At 44.1% G+C, this 19,427-nt stretch overlaps 1 protein-coding gene across 1 annotated transcript in view; it reads left to right on the forward strand.

The window, feature by feature from the left end:
- Positions 1–19,427, forward strand: part of mboat2a (membrane bound O-acyltransferase domain containing 2a) — a 161,822-nt gene that overhangs the window by 141,205 nt on the left and 1,190 nt on the right. Inside the window, exon 12 of the mRNA XM_084311625.1 lies at positions 9,615–9,766. Within this exon, the coding sequence (XP_084167751.1) occupies positions 9,615–9,766 (152 nt within the window). The remainder of the gene's footprint in view (positions 1–9,614; positions 9,767–19,427) is intronic.

Below are 19,427 nucleotides of genomic sequence, written 5' to 3' on the forward strand. Positions count from 1 at the left end.
GGTGATGTTGCCGGTCAAGATGCTCTCTATTGTACATGAGTAGAAGTTCTTAAGGATCTTCTGACTGACTTGGAACTTCCTTAGGCGCCTGAGGAAGTAGAGGCGTTGTCGTGCCTTCTTCACAACACTGTCAATGTGTGTGGTCCATGTCAAGTCCTCGGATATGTAGGCTCCGAGGTACTTAAAGCTGTTGACTCTCTCAACCGGTGCCCCGTCGATGCTGAGGGGGCTGTAGTCCTTGACCCCCGACCTCCTGAAGTCCACAATCATCTCCTTTGTTTTGCTGACGTTCAGGGAGAGGCTGTTTTCCTGGCACCATCCCGCCAGGACCTTGACCTCTTCCAGGTAGGCCCTCTCGTCGTTGGCAGAGATCAGGCCCACCACCATTGTGTCGTCAGCAAATTTGATGATTGTATTGCTACTCCGCTGAGCCACACAGTCGTGTGTGTACAGGGAGTAGAGGAGGGGACTCAGAACACAGCCCTGGGGGGCCCCTATGTTGAGGGTGATGGATGAGGAGGTGCAGTTGCCTGCTCTCACCACCTGGGGTCTGCCAGTCAGGAAGTCCAAGACCCACTGGCAGAGGTCATAGTTCAAGCCCAGGTCCCTGAGCTTGGCTATTTCTTTTCTTTCTTATTTCTTTATTTCAGATCCCCATTAGTCACTGCCTCAGCAGCGACTATTCTTCCTGGGGTCTGGATCCAAACATATAAAATTAAACAAGAATAATCAATAAACAACATAAAAACAAAACAAATATCAATAAAACACCAATAAAATATACAAACAATTATAGAACATTAAACCAATTAAAATCAGACATACAACCAAATATGTATGCCAAATTTTCTAATATAGAACAAAAACAAATATCAATAAAACAACAAAGACAACAAAGACAACAATAACAAATATCAATAAAACAACAAATATCAATAAAACAACAAAGACATCTCAGAGCAAACTAAAATGTGCTCAAAAACAGCACAACATTCCATACACTCATACTCTAATACTCATAACCACTAGACAAACACATTCCAAAACAACACATAACCCAACACAAGAACCCATTCATTAGACACAGATTAGACCTAACCAAAATCAACCTCTTTCTGCATTACAGCCACTCGTAGTCTCCTCTTGAATCCCACCTTACTGGTAATTGAAACCAAATATTGTGGAAGTCTATTCCAGTAGGACATTGCCCTGTACATTACAGTTTTCTTTAAGGCTTCAGTTCTGGGTCTCGGCAGGGCGAACCTACCCTTCAAGGCTTGTCTAGTGCCATAGCCATGACCATCACTAATAAGCACCAGCTGCAAAAAGAGGCACACAGGTTTATGCAAAGTATAAATATTTCTCATAAACAAAATAAGACTACACACTAGTCTCTCATTGACTCTCATCCATGACAGTTCCTTGTGCATTTTCTCAACACTGTTTCTAATTGAGCTATGCAATGCAAGTCTTGCAGCTCTATTTTGAGTAAGCTGTATTTTATTTAAATCTTGTTTGGATGCATTTGACCAGATTGCTGGACAGTAGTCCAGATGTGACAAAACTAGTGATTGTATGACTTGCTTGGTAGCTGTGTCTGTTAAAAAATAGGCATTCCGTCTAATAATTGAAATACTTCTGCTCATTTTTGTTACAATATTGTTAATGTGAGTTGACCAAGAGAGTGTTTCATCTATTATAACTCCAAGCAATCTGGCCTCCTTAACTTGCTCAATATCTGCACCCTGCAAAGAAATATTTAATCTGTGATTCTCTCTCTGAGCATGCTTTGAACAAATAATTAGACATTTTGTTTTGGATGCATTTAGTTTCAGCTTATTTACCGTGACCCATTCAGAAATCTGCATTAACTCGCTTTGAAGAAGACTGCTGAGGTCTTTGGCATTGCTTGCCGAAGCATATATTGTAGTGTCATCTGCATAAATGGAACTGCTTGCATTTCTTAAACTTTGTGGCATATCATTTACAAATATTGAATATAATAATGGTCCAAGGCAACTTCCTTGAGGAATGCCACATTGTAGCGTTTTAAAGCTTGATAAAGTTCCATTAAACAGGACACATTGTTGTCTCATGAATAAATAACTTTTCATCCAGTTAGTAGCTGAGTGTTTGAAACCATAATCAGCTAGTTTTGTAAGCAGCAGTTCATGATCAATGAGATCAAAAGCTGCGCTAAAATCTAACAGTACTGTACCAACTAATAATTTACAGTCAATATTTCTTAGCCAATCATCAGCCAATTGTGTAAGTGCTGTGCATGTTGAATAGCCTGGTTTGTAAGCATGTTGAAAGTCAGAATTTATGTTATTAAGGGAGAAATAATTTTGAATTTGTTTGAATGCAATTCTTTCCATAAGTATACCTAAAACAGGTAAAATACTGATTGGCCTACTATTTGGTCCAGTGAATGATTCTTTTCTATTTTTTGGTAGAGGAGTGACCTTAGCTACCTTCCATATTTGCGGATAAATTCCTTCCTTAAGACTCAAATTGAATATATGACATATCGGACCAGCAATACTTCCAGCTGATAGCTTCACAAGTCTACTGTCCAGATTGTCGTGACCAGAGGGTTTGTCACATTTCAATTCAGACAATAACTTTTCAATTTCTGAAAGATTTGTGACCAAAAATTCAAATTCACATTCTTTGTCCTTCATGATCTGACTTTTTATAATTGAATCTGATAAGTTACCCTTTACAGGTGGCATGTTGTCTCTTATAGTATTTACTTTATTTGTGAAATAGTCATTGAAATAATTTGCAATATCCAAGGGCTTAGTGATGAAACCATCCCCTGATTCAATAAATGATGGTATTTTACCCATTTTGTCTCTACCCATGATTTGATTCAGAGTACTCCATAGTTTTTTACCATCATATTTTGTTTCTTCAATTCTGGATTGGTAGTATAGCCTTTTTTTCAGTTTATTTAATTTTGTCGCTTTATTTCTTAAAGAGCGATATGCTAACCAATCTTCTGAATTCCGTGAATTTAGAGCGATTATTTTCAGTCTATCTCTTTCTTTCATGTTGCTCCTTAGGTCAGTGTCTAGCCAAGGTGCTTTGATAGATCTTACAGTACGTTTTTTTATGGGCACATGCTTGTCACAGACCGAGGAAAATAACTTCATAAATTCTCCTAGGGCTTCTTCAGTATGAATACACTCAAATACACTGTCCCACTTTATGTTGTGCACGTCTTGAATAAATAAATTCTCACAGAAATGTTTATAGATTCTTTTATGTATGATTTTAGGACCTGCTTTGGGGACTTTGACTTTTCTTGCCATAGCAATCATGTTATGATCACTGAATCCAATTGGCACTGAAACAACTTTTGAACATTTATCTGCTGAATTAGTAAAAATATGATCTATACAAGTTGAGGATAATACACCGGATTTGTTGACGTTTATTCTAGTCGGTAGGTTTACCATTTGGGACAAGTTGCATACCGTGGCTATGTCATTAAGCTTTCTTCTCATAGAGCAGGTATTAGATAGCCAGTCTATGTTTAGGTCACCTACAAAATAAATTTCTCTGTCAGTGTCCGAAACATTTTGAAGCATTGTACAGATTTTTTCAAAATATGCAGCGTCGGAATTGGGTGGTCTATAGCAGCAGCATACAAGTAATGGCTTGAGATGCGGCAGGTGAACCTGAATCCAGATGGCTTCCACATCTGGCCAGTTAAGATCTTTTCTTATTTTTGTTGGAATTTGTTCTCGTATATAAATGGCTACTCCTCCACCGTGCCTGTTTCTATCCAGTCTAATTATATTGTACCCTTGTATAGTTACCTCAGTATTCTCAATTGTTTCCTCCAAATGAGTTTCAGAAATTGCCATTATGTGTAAATCATTTTCAAACATTATAGCACTCAAATCATTTACTTTATTTTTCAGACTACATATGTTTAAGTGGGCGACTTTAAGCCCTTTTCTGGGGAGTTTAATCAACATTTAGTTTAAGTAAAAGGACAGGCCACATTTGATTGAACCATTCAACTGTCCCTCGGCTGCTTTGGGGTGCTACTTCGTGGTCGGATTATCAGTCTGTCATACCTCAGAAAGGCGATCTCTCCTCTCTCACGAGCAGCTCTCATCTTGGGCAACAGTTCTTTTCTTTTCAGACGGACCGCGTCTGTGTAGTCCTCGTTTATGTAAATGTTTGTCCCTTTGAGTTCTTTGGTTCTCTGAAGAACCGCTGATCTGTCCTTGTATTTTGAAAATGTCACCACAATGGGTCTTGGTCTCTCGCGTCCCTCCCCAGGTTTCCCTGTTCGGTGCACCCTCTCCATCTCAATGTCCCTCTGTAGCTTGAGATTGTCCACCATGACGCTCCTCACCTTCTCTTCCGTGTCTCCCCAGGTTTCTCCAGGCAACTCAGCTATGCCATCAATGACCAGGTTGTTTCTTCTGTATTGACCTTCTAAATACTCTATTTTATCTGTGACTGTTAGCAGGCTTTCACAGGTTTTCCAGATGTCAGATTGCATGTACTTGCAACTATCTGACTGTTTTGCATTGTTAGCATTGATGTCGTCAACCTCCTTCTGTGTGTACTGGATGCTTGTTTTAATTTCCTGGACCTCCCTTGTAATTGCATCCAGTCTTGAGTTTGTAGAGTCCATGATGATTTTTACAAAGCTTTTGAAATTGTCCTGTTGTGTTTGTAAGAGAGCAGTGAACATCTCTTTTTGCTGTTGCAGTAATTCATTTACTTGTGCAAGTGAGGCATAGTCCTCATCTGATTTAGGCTCATTTTTTTCTTTCTTTGGTGGCATTGTGGTTTAGTGTTAAGAAGGCTATAGAGAACAACTTGATATGAAATACCGGTGGTAGCTGGGCTGCTGGAGCCTGGTGGTAGCTGAGCTGCTGGAGCCTGGTGGTAGCTGAGCTGCTGTAGCTGGTGGTAGCTGGGCTGCTGGTGGTAGCTGGGCTGCTGGAGCCTGGTGGTAGCTGAGCTGCTGGAGCTGGTGGTAGCTGGGCTGCTGGGGCCTGGTGGTAGCTGGGCCGCTGGAGCCTGGTGGTACAGTAGCTGAGCCGCTGGAGCCTGGTGGTAGCTGGGCTGCTGGAGCCTGGTGGTAGCTGGGCTGCTGGAGCTGGTGTTAGCTGGGCTACTGGAGCTGGTGGTGTTAGCTGGGCTACTGGAGCTGGTGGTAGCTGAGCTGCTGGAGCTGGTGGTAGCTGGGCTGTTGGAGCTGGTGGTAGCTGAGCTGCTGGAGCTGGTGGTAGCTGAGCTGCTGGAGCTGGTGGTAGCTGGCTGCTGGGGCCTGGTGGTAGCTGAGCTGCTGGAGCTGGTGGTAGCTGAGCTGCTGGAGCTGGTGTTAGCTGGGGCTGCTGGAGCTGGTGGTAGCTGAGCTGCTGGAGCTGGAAGTAGGGCCTCTACTGAAGCATTGGCCTGGCCTGGTGGATGTAGAACCACTGCTGCAGCCTGGGTCTGGCCTGGTGGGAGCAGGACCACTGCTGGGCTTGGTTTGGTTAAAGCTGAATCTGGTTTCAATCTAGATTTCACAGATTCAACGTGATCTATTTAAAATAACCACCTAAAAACCTCTGGTGAAGTTTTGGTCGATAAAACAGAGAGGATTAGCAAGATATTGAAGAGATTGTCTCAAGGTTCCTCACAACAAACTTCCTCGAGCGGCCATCTATGAGTATGGAAGGGACTATGGTATTGAATGCCGAGCTGTAGTCGATGAATAGCATTCTCACATAGTTCCCCTGCCTCTTGTCCAGGTGTGATGCTGCTGTGTGCAGCACATGGGCTATGGCGTCCTCCGTGGACCTGTTGGGGCGGTATGCAAATTGCAGGGGGTCCATGTTGATGGGGAGGGAGGAGCAGATGTAGCCCTTTACTAGCTTCTCAAAGCACTTCATGGCTATGGAGGTGAGAGCTACAGGGCGGTAGTCGTTGAGGCAAGCAGGCTTGGATTTTTTGGGTACAGGGATAATAGTGGACTTCTTCAGGCAGGTGGGGATGACAGCCTGTTCTAAGGACAGGTTAAATATGTCAGTGAATACTGGGGCCAGTTGGTCGGCACAGACTTTTAGGACGCGGCCGGGGATGCCGTCCGGACCTGCTGCCTTCCTGATATTCACTTTTTTAAAGGTCCGCCTCACCTCATGCTCTGTTACCCTGAACACTGCGTCTCCATCAGCAGCCGACCCCCCCCCCCCCCCCCCCCCATTGCCGTGGCTTGTGGGCTGGTGTTGTTATTACCAGCATCAAACCTTGCATAGAAGGTATTGAGGTCATTTGCTAAGGAGATGTCACTGTTCAGTTTGAGGGAGGCGCCTTTGTAGTCTGTCATCGTTTTGAGCCCCTGCCACATAGCTCTAGAGTCAGCCTGTTCAAACTGGAGTTCAATTTTATCCTTGTAGCGTCGTTTGGCCTCTGTCACTGTCCTCCTTACGTTGTATCGCGCCACCTTGTGGTCATTCATGTTGCCTGCCACTAGGCCGTCGTTGTATGCTTTGGTGCGCGCTCTCAGAGCTTCACGGACGTATAGCAGTAATTCCTAGAATGCGCGCTATAGGCCCCGACGCGCATTATACATTATCGATTGGCGTTTCGTTCTTATACACGCTATATCAAAAATTTCAAATGCATATGATCGCTATACATTATGCTCCATGATCATGCGTGAAGGAAAGGGGGGGGGGGTCGTTTATGATTCCTTGATTGTCACTAACTGCTTTCTTTAGTAAGACACCATACGTTGATCGGACAGATTGCAATGAAATAAATGGACAATCGAGCTGGAAATAACGTTAGATTCCTCTTACCTCTGGCCGATGCGTCTGGAGAAAAGAAATTCCAATTATTTGATGTCGATCTGCTAGATCCATTTTCCATTTGTATGACACAATAAACCCCGAAAAGCATATTGATTCTTGCATCTCGAAAGCGATCCAATGCACTCGAGGTGTGTATATTGATCCACGTTACAAGATATCTCTGGCGGAGCTTTTCCCCCGATGCACCGAGCGGCACTTCCGGTTTAGAGTGGAGTGTAACTCGCCCGAAATCCACCAGGCGTCGGTATTGTGGCGTTGCAATATCAGACAGGGTCCAGCTGCGTTATTATTTTCCGTAGCCGCATTTCTGGCAGATTGGCCACTGACTGACGCTCTTTTTTTTTTTTTATTATCTTTCTTTCCCTCTTTTTCCCGATTTTTTTTTTTCTCCCATCCCACCCTTCCTGGTTGTTGCGTACTTTCCCCTACTGTTGGTCCGGGAGACCGGAGACTGTCACATGCTTTCCTCCGACGCATGTGCAGCCTGCCGGCAGGCCAACCTGGCCGCTCAGGTTCTCACCGGGGAGAGTGTAGCGTGTGGGAGGTCACACTATCTCTCCTTAGTTCCAACCCTTGCTGAGCAGGCGCCCCGACCGAACTGTAGGGGTCGCTGTCCACAACGCCCAGGACCCACCCTTCAGCTTTCCCACCCTCCGATACTGCCAATTGTATCAGTGTGAGAGGCCAGCCAAGCTGATAGCAACGCCGGGAGCTGGATTCGAACAGGCGAATCCAGTGTCTCCCGGTGTTGGTGACGAACGTAATCTCCGTGCGCCACCTGCCCCCCCCCCGACTGACGCTCTCTGATTGGCCACTGACGCGTTTGCCCAATCGCGTGACGAGCTGTGTCTTTGCCCATTTCCGCGTCAAACAGCCTGCAAACTACCTGGCGTTCTATCGCCATGCTCTAAGACAAACTCTAACCTTAACCAACTTCGAAAGAGTGCCTAAGCTTAACCGTCGAAAGAATTTGCCGTCACGCTCTAAGACAAACTCTAACCTTAACCAACTTCGAAAGAGTGCCTAAGCTTAACCAGTGTAGAAACAGGCGTCGGCCAATCGGAGAGCGTCTTGCCAGAAATGCGGCTACGGAAAAAAATAACGCAGTCCAGCTGGCTCCCGGAGGCTTCCTGGATGAATTATGAATGCCAATAGCGAATAAAAGAAATAACGATCATAACAACGAGTTTGGCACTCAACGCATGGCGGCCAATAACGAGTATACTCGTTATTGGCAATTAATGTGTTAATATGGTTTTTATCTCTTTTATCATAACTTGGTTTTTATCTCTTTTTATCATGAGTTGCTTTTTTTTTTTTTATCCACTTTTTCTCCCATTTTCTGTATTTTCTCCCATCCCAATTTCGTATCATCCAATTCAACCCTCCCCTGTCACGAACGCTGTTTCTTGCCTCCCACAAGCCGGCTGCAATGTGGACTAAGTCATACATAGCACAAGTCCCCTCCGGTACTTGAGGTAACAGCAGTCGCATCTTTTCACCTGCGCAGCTCGATCTCTCAGTGGCGAGGAGTAACGAGTGGGAGGCTCACGCTGCCCCCGACACTTCCTGATTCTACTGCGCAGGCGCACCAACCGACCTGTAGGAGTCGCTGTCCACAACGCCCGATCCCCACCCTTCAGTTTCCCTCCCCGTAATACGGCCAATGTGTATTACTGCGGACGACCAGCTAAACTGAAAACAATGTGGAGAGCTGATTCGAACACGCGAACCCAGCGTCTCCACATTGGTGGCGAGTGCCTTGCCCACTACACCACCTAGCCGCCCTATAATGAGTTGCTTTTAAGGGTTTGCAGATTTTACATTTTCTTTTAACATTAGTTGACTGTATGAGTTTTCAGGTTAGGTGTTATTGTACTTATTTTTAGGGTGTCCTGTCTTGTGTACATGTCCATTCGTGTTTTTGTGCCTTTTTATGTTCCATGTATGGACCACAATGGAAACAAGCCTTGGCTTTATTGTGTTTTATCCATTTTTGACCAGCGTGTTGACACTGTTATTGTTTGTTTTTTCAAATGTTTGTCCTACGATTGTGTCAAAATAAAGTATTCAATCAATCAATGGACAAAACGTAAACAAACGCAATATCTAAAAGATAAAGCGATTTGGGGGGAAACTATTGAGGTGTATGTAAACTATGTGGCCATAGTAACACTGGTATGGTCCTTTAAGATGGATTGTGGTGACCTTTGTGTGTGTATAGGAAAAGCAAAACTACTAGCTTTTTAACTCGTACAGAGACCTTTCTTCTAAATGAGCAGAAGTGGTTCAGTGGGCAGTTGGCCTTGATGTCTGTTGTTGTTGCCTTGATTTTGGAAACTGGGTCACTCAATTCAGCTTCCTCTTCCTCAAACTGTTTGTTATAGGCTACAATAAAGGCATTCCCAATTGAATGGCATACTTTTGTCTGTGCGATTTTCAGTCGTTTTGGACTAAAGATCACAGGACAATATCAAGCCTCGCCCTCTTTTCTTGATCCTGCAATCACAACCGCTGCTTCCCTCTGACAAACTTAGGAGGGTGGAGCTTGAGATAGGTCCATTACGTGGAATAAGCATGTGATTGCCCATTCAATTACAGGCTTATTCCATGTAATTGTCCACAGACGAATATACGATCAGAAGTAAATTCAAGCACGTTGAGTGTACTATGCCTCACATTTACAGCATTCAAAAGAACCTGGATAATGGATGTATTATATTCTTCTCACACATTCATATCTAGTACCGTATGTACATCTTTCTTGTGTTTTCTTTCCTACAGATAAGACATAACATCAGACCCTACTTCCAGGGTTCAGACACGCACAAGGGCGTCTATGATGTCATCACGTGGGCGGGGACTCAGGTTGCCATTAGTTACACCGTGGTGCCATTTGTCCTGCTGGCAGTGGGACCTTCGCTCAAGTTTTACAGGTAAATAGTAAATACTCTGGATGGTGCACAGCGAATCGGGCATTGCCAGGGTGTGGGCAATCTTGCCATCTTGCTGCTTTTGTAATTCCACTTCCCATGCGTGCGTGACGAGACTACATTTTAGAAAGGGTTATATTGGCCTTCGAGGTCTGTCAATTGTAAAGGAAAAATGTTTTTGTCCATATATGTAATGTGTATTGGGTTTGGGAATAACCACACTAGCTATAGCATCTTTGCCATGAAGTTGAGCAAACGGAAACAGAACTACAGTAACAAAAGTGGGCGGGAGAAGACGAGGTGAATACTGTAGGTGAAGAGATAACAGAGGAGCAGTCAATCTGATACATCCTCTCACTGTACTAACTTCCTAGTGACGAATATTAGTGAAATTAAACTCATCAAACCTCATGTTGCTGGGGACCCCCCTGGAACTCCCTCCCCGGACCCCACTTTGAGAACCACTGGAATATGGTTTGGTTTAGTTTATTAGGATCCTCAATTAGCTACAGCATTGCAGTAGCTATTCTTCCTGGGATCCACAAAAAAAAACATACATTGTGACCGTGCAACATATAACATTATTCATAATACATAACAATTAAACGGGACAAATGACTAGTATACACACATAATACTTACATCATAATATATAACATTATATCAGGACAAAGGACTAGAGACTTGAACTAGTACACACACACACACACACACACACACACACACACACACATACACACACAAGACAAGCTCCAATATACAATAATCCTATATACAATAATCAATTATTTGAAATGGCTATGAACGGTACACAACTATATGCCCACACTTTTGTTCATACACGCCTAATTTAACATCTAACTACATTTACCGTACTTTTCGCACTATAAGCCGCACCTGACTATAAGCCGCAGCAGCTAAATTGAATGATGTGTACATATATAAGCCGCACTGGACTATAAACCGCAAGTGTTTTAATGTTTAATTACCATATGTAAGGGTTCGTGCACAGAGGGGATTGTCGGGAAAGAGATGGCTGTTTGAGGAAGCTCCCATTTATTAACATTTCAACAAACAAGTTGCATATTTGCATAACAAGTGTTACCATTTAGTGCAATAGTATACTAAAAAAAGCAATATTTAGATTAAAAAAGAATTCGGGTTTGGTCCACATATAAGCCGCACAGTTATATAAGCCGCAGGGTCGAAAAATGGGGGGAAAAGCCGTGGCTTATAGTCCGAAAAGTACGGTATGTTGATACATAATGATGTTGTTGCAATGCATAGTCCCAATACAAAGTATTTTATCTCATAATTGTAACTTTTACAATCACATTTTCAGTGTCTACAGTTAACGTTAATCTACGTTACTCAATATACCCACTCGCTTGCCGTGTGAATTCTGCAAACAATGATCTGCTTGTGTTTTCCGACATGGGCTCTATTTGTCATTACACAGACTTAGGACTTGGGTGCTGGGAGGGTAAACTCTTCACAGAATAATTAGAACACTTGCGTTCGCACATACAGCCCCTCGAATGAATGTGCGGTTAAGGTCGGAGTCCAGTGCGTGTGCGAAATGGGCCATATTGTACTGTGCTGTGCTGTACTGAGATGCTCTCCATTGTAATATATTGCCCTGTACAGTGAAATAAATTATACATCTGAAATGGTAGGTTATTGCAGTAAGTAAGCTCTTCCCTGAGACGGCTAGCTTAGCCACTCTTGACTTTGGGAAATTGGGAAGCGCCGTGGCCGTTACTCTTGCGTATCTTTCCCGCAACGCTGTCTCAATTAGCATTAGGTAAATGAGGCTACAGCTTGTGTGGTGCAGAAATGAACACTTTTTCATTATACCGCTGCCCTCGAGTCAGCCTCTAACAGGTACGGAGACAGCTTAACGAGCGGAGGGGGTTAGGATTCACGAGCAGGAACTAAAAGAGTGGCTTTAACAAGACCAGGGCACTGTAGTGAAATAAAGGCGCGACTACGGTAGGTGTCGTATGGGGGAGGAATCAGGATTGCTATTCAATCCGCTCCTGGCTGCTGGAGAGATGGTTTAAAACAGACCAATGGTCTCTCAGGAGGAGTTCTACCCATTCAGATCCTATTGAATTATATCTTCAAAAGTAGCTGTCTGATGTTCCAGTGATCTTGGAACAGTAAGAAATGTGATGGTGGATCTCAAATTTGTATACGCTTGGCTTGGTGTTCCCCCGAACTCACTCACTCCCTTGCCACCACAGAACTATATAAAACCTGGAAGACGAGTATTGTTTCGCTCCACCCACTCGCCGCCAGCTTAGAATGCTTTCAAAATGCCAGTGTAATGGCCAAGAGATGGCGGTTAATGTGGCGCTGCCATGGGCTCAACATGAATGTGCTTGGGGTGGGGGTAGGTACCGTGGTGGAGGGCAGGGCGGAGGTGGAGGGTAGGGACTGTGGTGGGGGGTAGGGCGGAGGTGGAGGACTTCCATTGAGCTACATCAAGGAACTTCAAGCGGTTTGTTAACGGTGCAAGTGGAATCAAACATAGCCACGCACTACTATGTGTGGTGCTACAACATTAGTCTGTTTAATAATGCTATATACAGTTCCACAGTTTAGCCACTCTGATTTTTTTCATTAAGCCTAATTAGTTATATGCATTAATTAATTCTGTAGCATAGGCTATGTAGTTTACCATCAGTGTTTAAATGTTTTCTTGTAGTTTCTTGCAAACTATGCATTTCACTCCAATAGCAGCAAGCCATAAAGACTGCAGACATCCAGGGATCACGTAGCTAGATACTATCTTCCTCTGTCATGTTCCAATTGTAGGCTACTTACTTTTCAAATGCAAATGCCTCAAGGACGGAAACAGAGCCAACCGTCCATAACCAGCTATACAGACTATGCTTATTACAACAGGAGCCATTAACTCCACATCTGTTTCAAATGCAAATCGATCCGTGGCAACATCCACTCCGCGGACGGCAACTGTTCCCCAATGACGCCGCAGCAGACGAGCACACGTGAGGCAGAGACGAGAGGAGGTGAACCGAGGGTCGAAACCATGACGACCAACTCGACGCGGGATTTAAACATCTCGACGCCCGATAGCCGGCTAGCTAGCAGAGCTAACAACGGAAACATCCAGGAACGAGTCCTTTGTTGTTCCAACACGGCGCGGGACCCGACCCCCCCCCTCCCCCCTTCTTTGTTGTTCCAGCGCGGAGCGGGACCCGACCCCCCCTCCCCCCTTCCCACCCTCAACAACGAACAATACTTCGAACCTGACAACATCAATGAAATAACCAACGCCAATGGACTGAACATTTTTCACATTAACATTAACAGCTTAAAAAACAAATTGGATGAAATCAAACAATTATTCATAAATGGTAAGGCAAACATACTGTGCTTCTCAGAAACTAAGCTTGACGATTCTGTAAAAGATCCAGAGATAGAGATTGAGAACTACTCAATAATTAGGAATGATAGGAACAAACATGGAGGTGGTGTCTGTATGTACATACACAAGGACACCAAATTCATCAACAGAAATGACCTGAATCATAAATCAATTGAAACTGTATGGGTGGAAATCCTATTCGAAAGGGCGAAATCCCTACTGGTTGGCACAGTCTACAGGCCGCCAGATCATAGTGAATTTTATGATACACTGGATGGGTGTTTAGCTGGAGTTGAGGATGTAGACAAAATTCTTATTGGAGACTGGAACACGGATATGCAACGAAAAGATGCACCCGTCTTCAAGTCATTCAGTAGGTTTTGTGATCTGCACGGCCTCAGCCAGCTAATCACCCAACCCACACGTGTATGTGAATCAACTCAGACTACCATTGACCTCATTCTGACCTCCGACAAGTCCAAGATCTCCAAGAAAGGGGTTATAGCATGCGGGTTAAGTGATCATTATATGATATTCTGTACCCGCAAAAAACTAAAACAAAAGGCTGGCTGCCACAAAACAGTCACATCTAGAGACCTTAAAACCTACTCTAGCGAGGCCTTTAACCTTGAACTGGAGAGCCTGGACTGGTCAGATGAACTCAATGGTACACTGGTTGAAGAAACATGGCTTGGTTTCAAAACCAAATTCTCAACGATACTAAACGACATGGCCCCCCTAAGAACCACCAGGGTAAAAAATCGCGCTGAGCCGTGGATGCACTCCGAAATACTGGCCGCTATGAAAACCAGAGACAAAAAATGCTCTGAGTTTCGTAAAAATCAGTCAAAGCTTACTAAAAGCACGAGCAGTGAACTCCAAGCCCACGTGACTGAACTCAAACTAGAAAGAAACAGACTAAGAAACGACGTAAACTCCATGATCAAAACTGCAAAAAAGAATTTCATCAATGTCAAAACTGAGGAAAACAAAAACAAACCACGTGAACTTTGGAAATTACTCAATAATCAACTAGGATGCAGTAAAAAACTTAAAACCAGATTCTCAAACATAAACATAAAAACGGACAACACGCTCATCACAGACAAGCTGGATGTAGCCAATTACTTAAACATTTTCTTCACAAACATAGCCACAACACTGGTAAACAAACTACCCTCCCACTCAGGGCTTTATGGGGTAGAACACATAGTAGCTTACTACAAAAACCTAGGGGTCCGCAAGGACGACTTCAAGCTGGAAATGGTAACAACAGATGAGGTACTCAATAAACTGAGCGCCCTCCAACCTAACAAGGCCACTGGCCATGACAACATCCCCTCCAAATTCCTCAGAGACTCAGCAGCCGCCATCACCCCAATCATCACACACATAATAAACCTCTCCATAAAACAGGGACACGTCCCCAAGGACTTCAAAATTGCGAGGGTGACCCCTCTGCACAAAAAGGGCAGCAAATTAGACCCAGGCAACTACCGCCCTGTTTCTATTCTCACCTCCATCTCGAAAGTCATGGAAAAAATAGTCTACGAACAGGTCGAAAAGTACCTAGCGGAAAAAAATCTAATCTACGAATTCCAATCTGGCTTCAGAACATCCCACTCCACTGACACATGCCTTCTCTATTTGAATGACCACATCAAACAAGAGGTGGACGCAGGCAAATACTGCGGCATGGTCATGCTGGACCTACAAAAGGCCTTTGACACGGTCAATCACTCCATTCTGATTGACAAGCTAAAAGCAATTGGTTTTGATAGTCTATCAGTGAGCTGGATGCAATCCTACCTTGAGGGGAGGGAACAGATGGTGGAGGTAAACGGTACCCTATCCCCCCCTCTCACAGTGAGCTGTGGTGTTCCACAAGGAAGCATACTAGGACCGCTACTGTTCCTAATTTATGCAAATGACATGTCGTCAGCTTGTGACTGCAACTTGTTCCTGTTTGCGGACGACTCAGCCCTGCTGGTCTCTGACAAGAACAAGTTACAGGTTGAAAAAACCCTCAGCTCGGAACTAGGCAGAATCTGCATATGGCTCGCTGATAACAAACTATCATTACACATGGGCAAAACAGAGTCCATTCTCTTCGGTTCAAATAACAAACTCAGCAAGACCGACGGCTTCTCAGTTACAGTGGGTGACAATATTGTCACAAGGAAAGATGAAATTACCTACCTGGGTTCCATCCTAGAGGCTAATCTCTCCTGTGACAAAATGGCATCCAATGTAATAAAAAAAGTCAACCAACGAACTCGATTCTTGTACCGGATCTCCTCTCTGGTAAACAAGAATACCCTGAAGACTCTGGCAGGAGCACTCATTCAGGGGTACTACGACTATGCTTGCACCTCATGGTACCAAAGCACCTCAAAGGCGCTAAAAACAAAATTACAAACATCTCAAAACAAACTGGTCAGACTACTGCTTGACCTTACTCCTAGAACCCACCTCACCCCTGCCCACTTTGACAACCTAGGATGGCTTAGAGTAGATGACAGAGTACAGCAACTTGCAATGGGCCTGGTCTACAAGATACACTACACGACCAAGGTACCCATGTACATGGCAAAATACTTCCCAAAGGTCAGTGAATACCACGATCACAACACCAGAGGGAGCTCCACAAATCATGTTAAACCCAGATTCGGCTCAAATAAGGGACTAAACACGTTTCGCAATTATGCCACATCAATGTGAAACGCCCTACCCAAAGCTGTAAAGGAATGTGGATCACTACCCACTTTCAAAACCTCTCTCAAGAGACACCTACGGGAGACTGCAATTCAACACTGGCCCCTGTAAATATCCTAACCCAACCCCCTCCAATGTACAGTCATTTACCTAGTATGGTTTTGTCAATAGTCCAATGTACAATTTCGTTTGTTTGTACAGAGTCTCCCCCCCCTCAATGTACAGTTTTGCTTGTTTATACAGTGTGCCCCCCCCCCCCCCAACCACCTCCAATGTAAATTACCCAGTATGGTTGTCAATATCCCAGTGTACCCAACCCCCCCCACCCAACCTCCTCCAATGTACAGTTTCTACGTCAAATGTATATACTCCCTTTTCTTGACTCCTTCTGTATCACAAACAGTACTGTATTTGCAAATCTGGTATGTCATAAATGTATAGATGTAGCAGTACTGACTATCTGTATGTCATGTATGTCATATATGTCCTGATGAATTGAAAATGGGGGACCCTGGTGGAAACAAGACGAAAGTCTTTCTCTGGTCTGCATCCCCTTAACAATTGTGTGTATTGAGCTGTACTGTATTGTACCCATTCTGCAATCTGTTAATAAAGTTTTCAATCAATCAATCAATCTCTTGACATAAACAACTTGTGAGGCGTTTGTTAACGTTGTGGTAAAAAGGAAAATGATTCACACTAGGTGGAGTTTCTTTCTCTTGTTTGCCAGGTTACACAAAACATATTCAGCGTTGGGTATGAAGGTTTTTGTTACTGGCCGCCCGGGCCTCTTTACCTTTAGGCCAGGGGTTCTCAAACTTTATTATATCACGACCCCATTTTATTTAGGATTTTTTTTTGGCGACCCCACACTTAATGTATCGTGTAATTTCAACGTGGAAATAAGGAATAACAAAATAAAAGCACACGTTGTTGAACTTGATCATGCATATTTATTAGAAAATTACATTACAGCACTGTTATCAATGAAATTTATGAATATTATCAACAAAAGCAACGGAATTGTTTCTGTATACACATTTGAGGCATATTTAGCTAAAATATGTTGCCAGAACATGAAAAGAAAATTCGTTCATGTGCGCTTTGGCAGAGATCTGCCTCACAGAGGTATGTTGATGCGAAGGGGACAAGCTTTCTCAGCGCAGCATTACACAACACTGGGTACTCGTTCCGGACTGATATCCAGAACTTTGCGAGGGCCTGTCCAGTGAACTTGACTTTCAGTAGCTTGTCACACGAAAGATCATTGAGCGCTTCCTGCTCAGACAGTGGGAGCCTGCTGCGTCATGCATAATGAACGGATCTTTGATCCAGTTGTCCAAATTGTCCGCGCCCTCTCTCCGAAATTGTTCAATGAGCCCTTCTAGTGGCTACAGATGATGGGCTTCAAATTATTTCTTGCAACATTCTGTTCCTAAAAAAAGCCATCAAGCAGATTAAATACCCCCAAATCTCTGCTGATTATCCTGGAGTACCACTAACAGAGTTTCCAGCTCATTATCGGTACATTTCTCTGCCAATGGGTAGTTTTTGTCTGCAAGGAAAATCTGCGCTTCTCAGAGTTAAAAAGGAGATTTAATACTCTGCCTCGAGATAGCCACCTCACTTCAGTGTGGTACAGTAGCTGGTTATGCGCAGAGCCCATTTCATCGCGGCCAACCGGCACCACTTCTGACAACAAACCTATCCATTGCGAGTCCAGGTTACACACAAAAGACCAGACCCCCCTCCGTGATTATACATGCGTAGGATGTAGTGAGATGTGTATTGGAATACTGTGTGTCGGCCTCCGTTGATGAAGGGGGGAGACATGGAAATGCAGAGCTGCCAGGTGGAAAACTCTGAGTTTTATTAAATTGTTTGCCAATGCGCGACCCCACTGTCACCTACAGTACCCGCAACCCCACTTTGGGCAGCGACCCATAGTTTGAGAACCGCTGCTCTAGGCCACCCTGCCTCCCTTCAGGGGAACGCATGGATTGACTTTCAGTAGTCAATTAGTCAATCTGATCTACGAATTCCAATCTGGCTTCAGAACATCCCACTCCACTGACACACGCCTTCTCTATTTAAACGACCACATCAAACAAGAGGTGGACGCGGGCAAATATTGCGGCATTGGTCATGCTGGACCTACAAAAGGCCTTCGATACTGTCGATCACACCATTCTGATTGACAAGCTAAAAGCAATTGGTTTTGATAGTCTATCAGTGAGCTGGATGCAATCCTACCTGGAGGGGAGAGAACGGATGGTGGAGGTAAACGGTACCCTATCCCCCCCCCCCTCACAGTGAGCTGTGGTGTTCCACAAGGAAGCATACTAGGACCGCTACTGTTCCTAATTTATGCAAATGACATGTTGTCAGCTTGTGACTGCAACTTGTTCCTGTTTGCGGATGACTCAGCCCTGCTGGTCTCTGACAAGAACAAGTTACAGGTTGAAAAAACCCTCAGCACGGAACTAGGCAAAATCTGCATATGGCTCGCTGATAACAAACTATCATTACACATGGGCAAAACAGAGTCCATTCTCTTCGGTTCAAATAACAAACTCAGCAAGACCGACGGCTTCTCAGTTACAGTGGGTGACAATATTGTCACAAGGAAAGAAGAAATTACCTACCTGGGTTCCATCCTAGAGGCAAATCTTTCCTGTGACAAAATGGCATCCAATGTAATAAAAAAAGTCAACCAACGAACTCCATTCTTGTACCGGATCTCCTCACTGGTAAACAAGAATACCCTGAAGACTCTGGCAGGAGCACTCATTCAAGGGTACTACGACTATGCTTGCACCTCATGGTACCAAAGCACCTCAAAGGCGCTAAAAACGAAATTACAAACATCTCAAAACAAACTGGTCAGACTACTGCTTTACCTTACTCCTAGAACCCACCTCACCCCTGCCCACTTTGACAACCTAGGATGGCTTAGAGTAGACGACAGAGTACAGCAACTTGCAATGGGCCTGGTCTACAAGATACACTACACGACCAAGGTACCCATGTACATGTCAAAATACTTCCCAAAGGTCAGTGAATACCACGATCACAACACCAGAGGGAGCTCCACAAATCATGTTAAACCCAGATTCGGCTCAAACAAGGGACTAAACACGTTTCGCAATTATGCCACATCAATGTGGAACGCCCTACCCAAAGCTGTAAAGGAATGTGAATCACTACCCACTTTCAAAAACACTCTCAAAGAACACCTACGGGAGACTGCAATTAGAAACTGACCCCTGTAAATGTCCTAATACAACCCCCTCCAATGTACAGTAAATGACCAAGTATGGTTTTGTCAATATTCCAATGTACAGTTTTGCTTGTACAGTTGTACAGTGTCCCCCACCCACCCACCCCTCCTACCCAACCCCCCACCCAACCACCTCCAATGTACAGTCCCCCCCAACCCCACCCCACCTACCCCACCTCCTCCAATGTACAGTTTCTACGTCAAATGTATATACTCTCTTTTCTGGACTCTTTTCGTATCACAAACAGTACTGTATTTGCAAATCTGGTATGTCA

Source organism: Notolepis coatsorum (genome assembly GCF_963971535.1).
Source record: "Notolepis coatsorum genome assembly, chromosome: 3".
NCBI lineage: Eukaryota > Metazoa > Chordata > Actinopteri > Aulopiformes > Paralepididae > Notolepis > Notolepis coatsorum.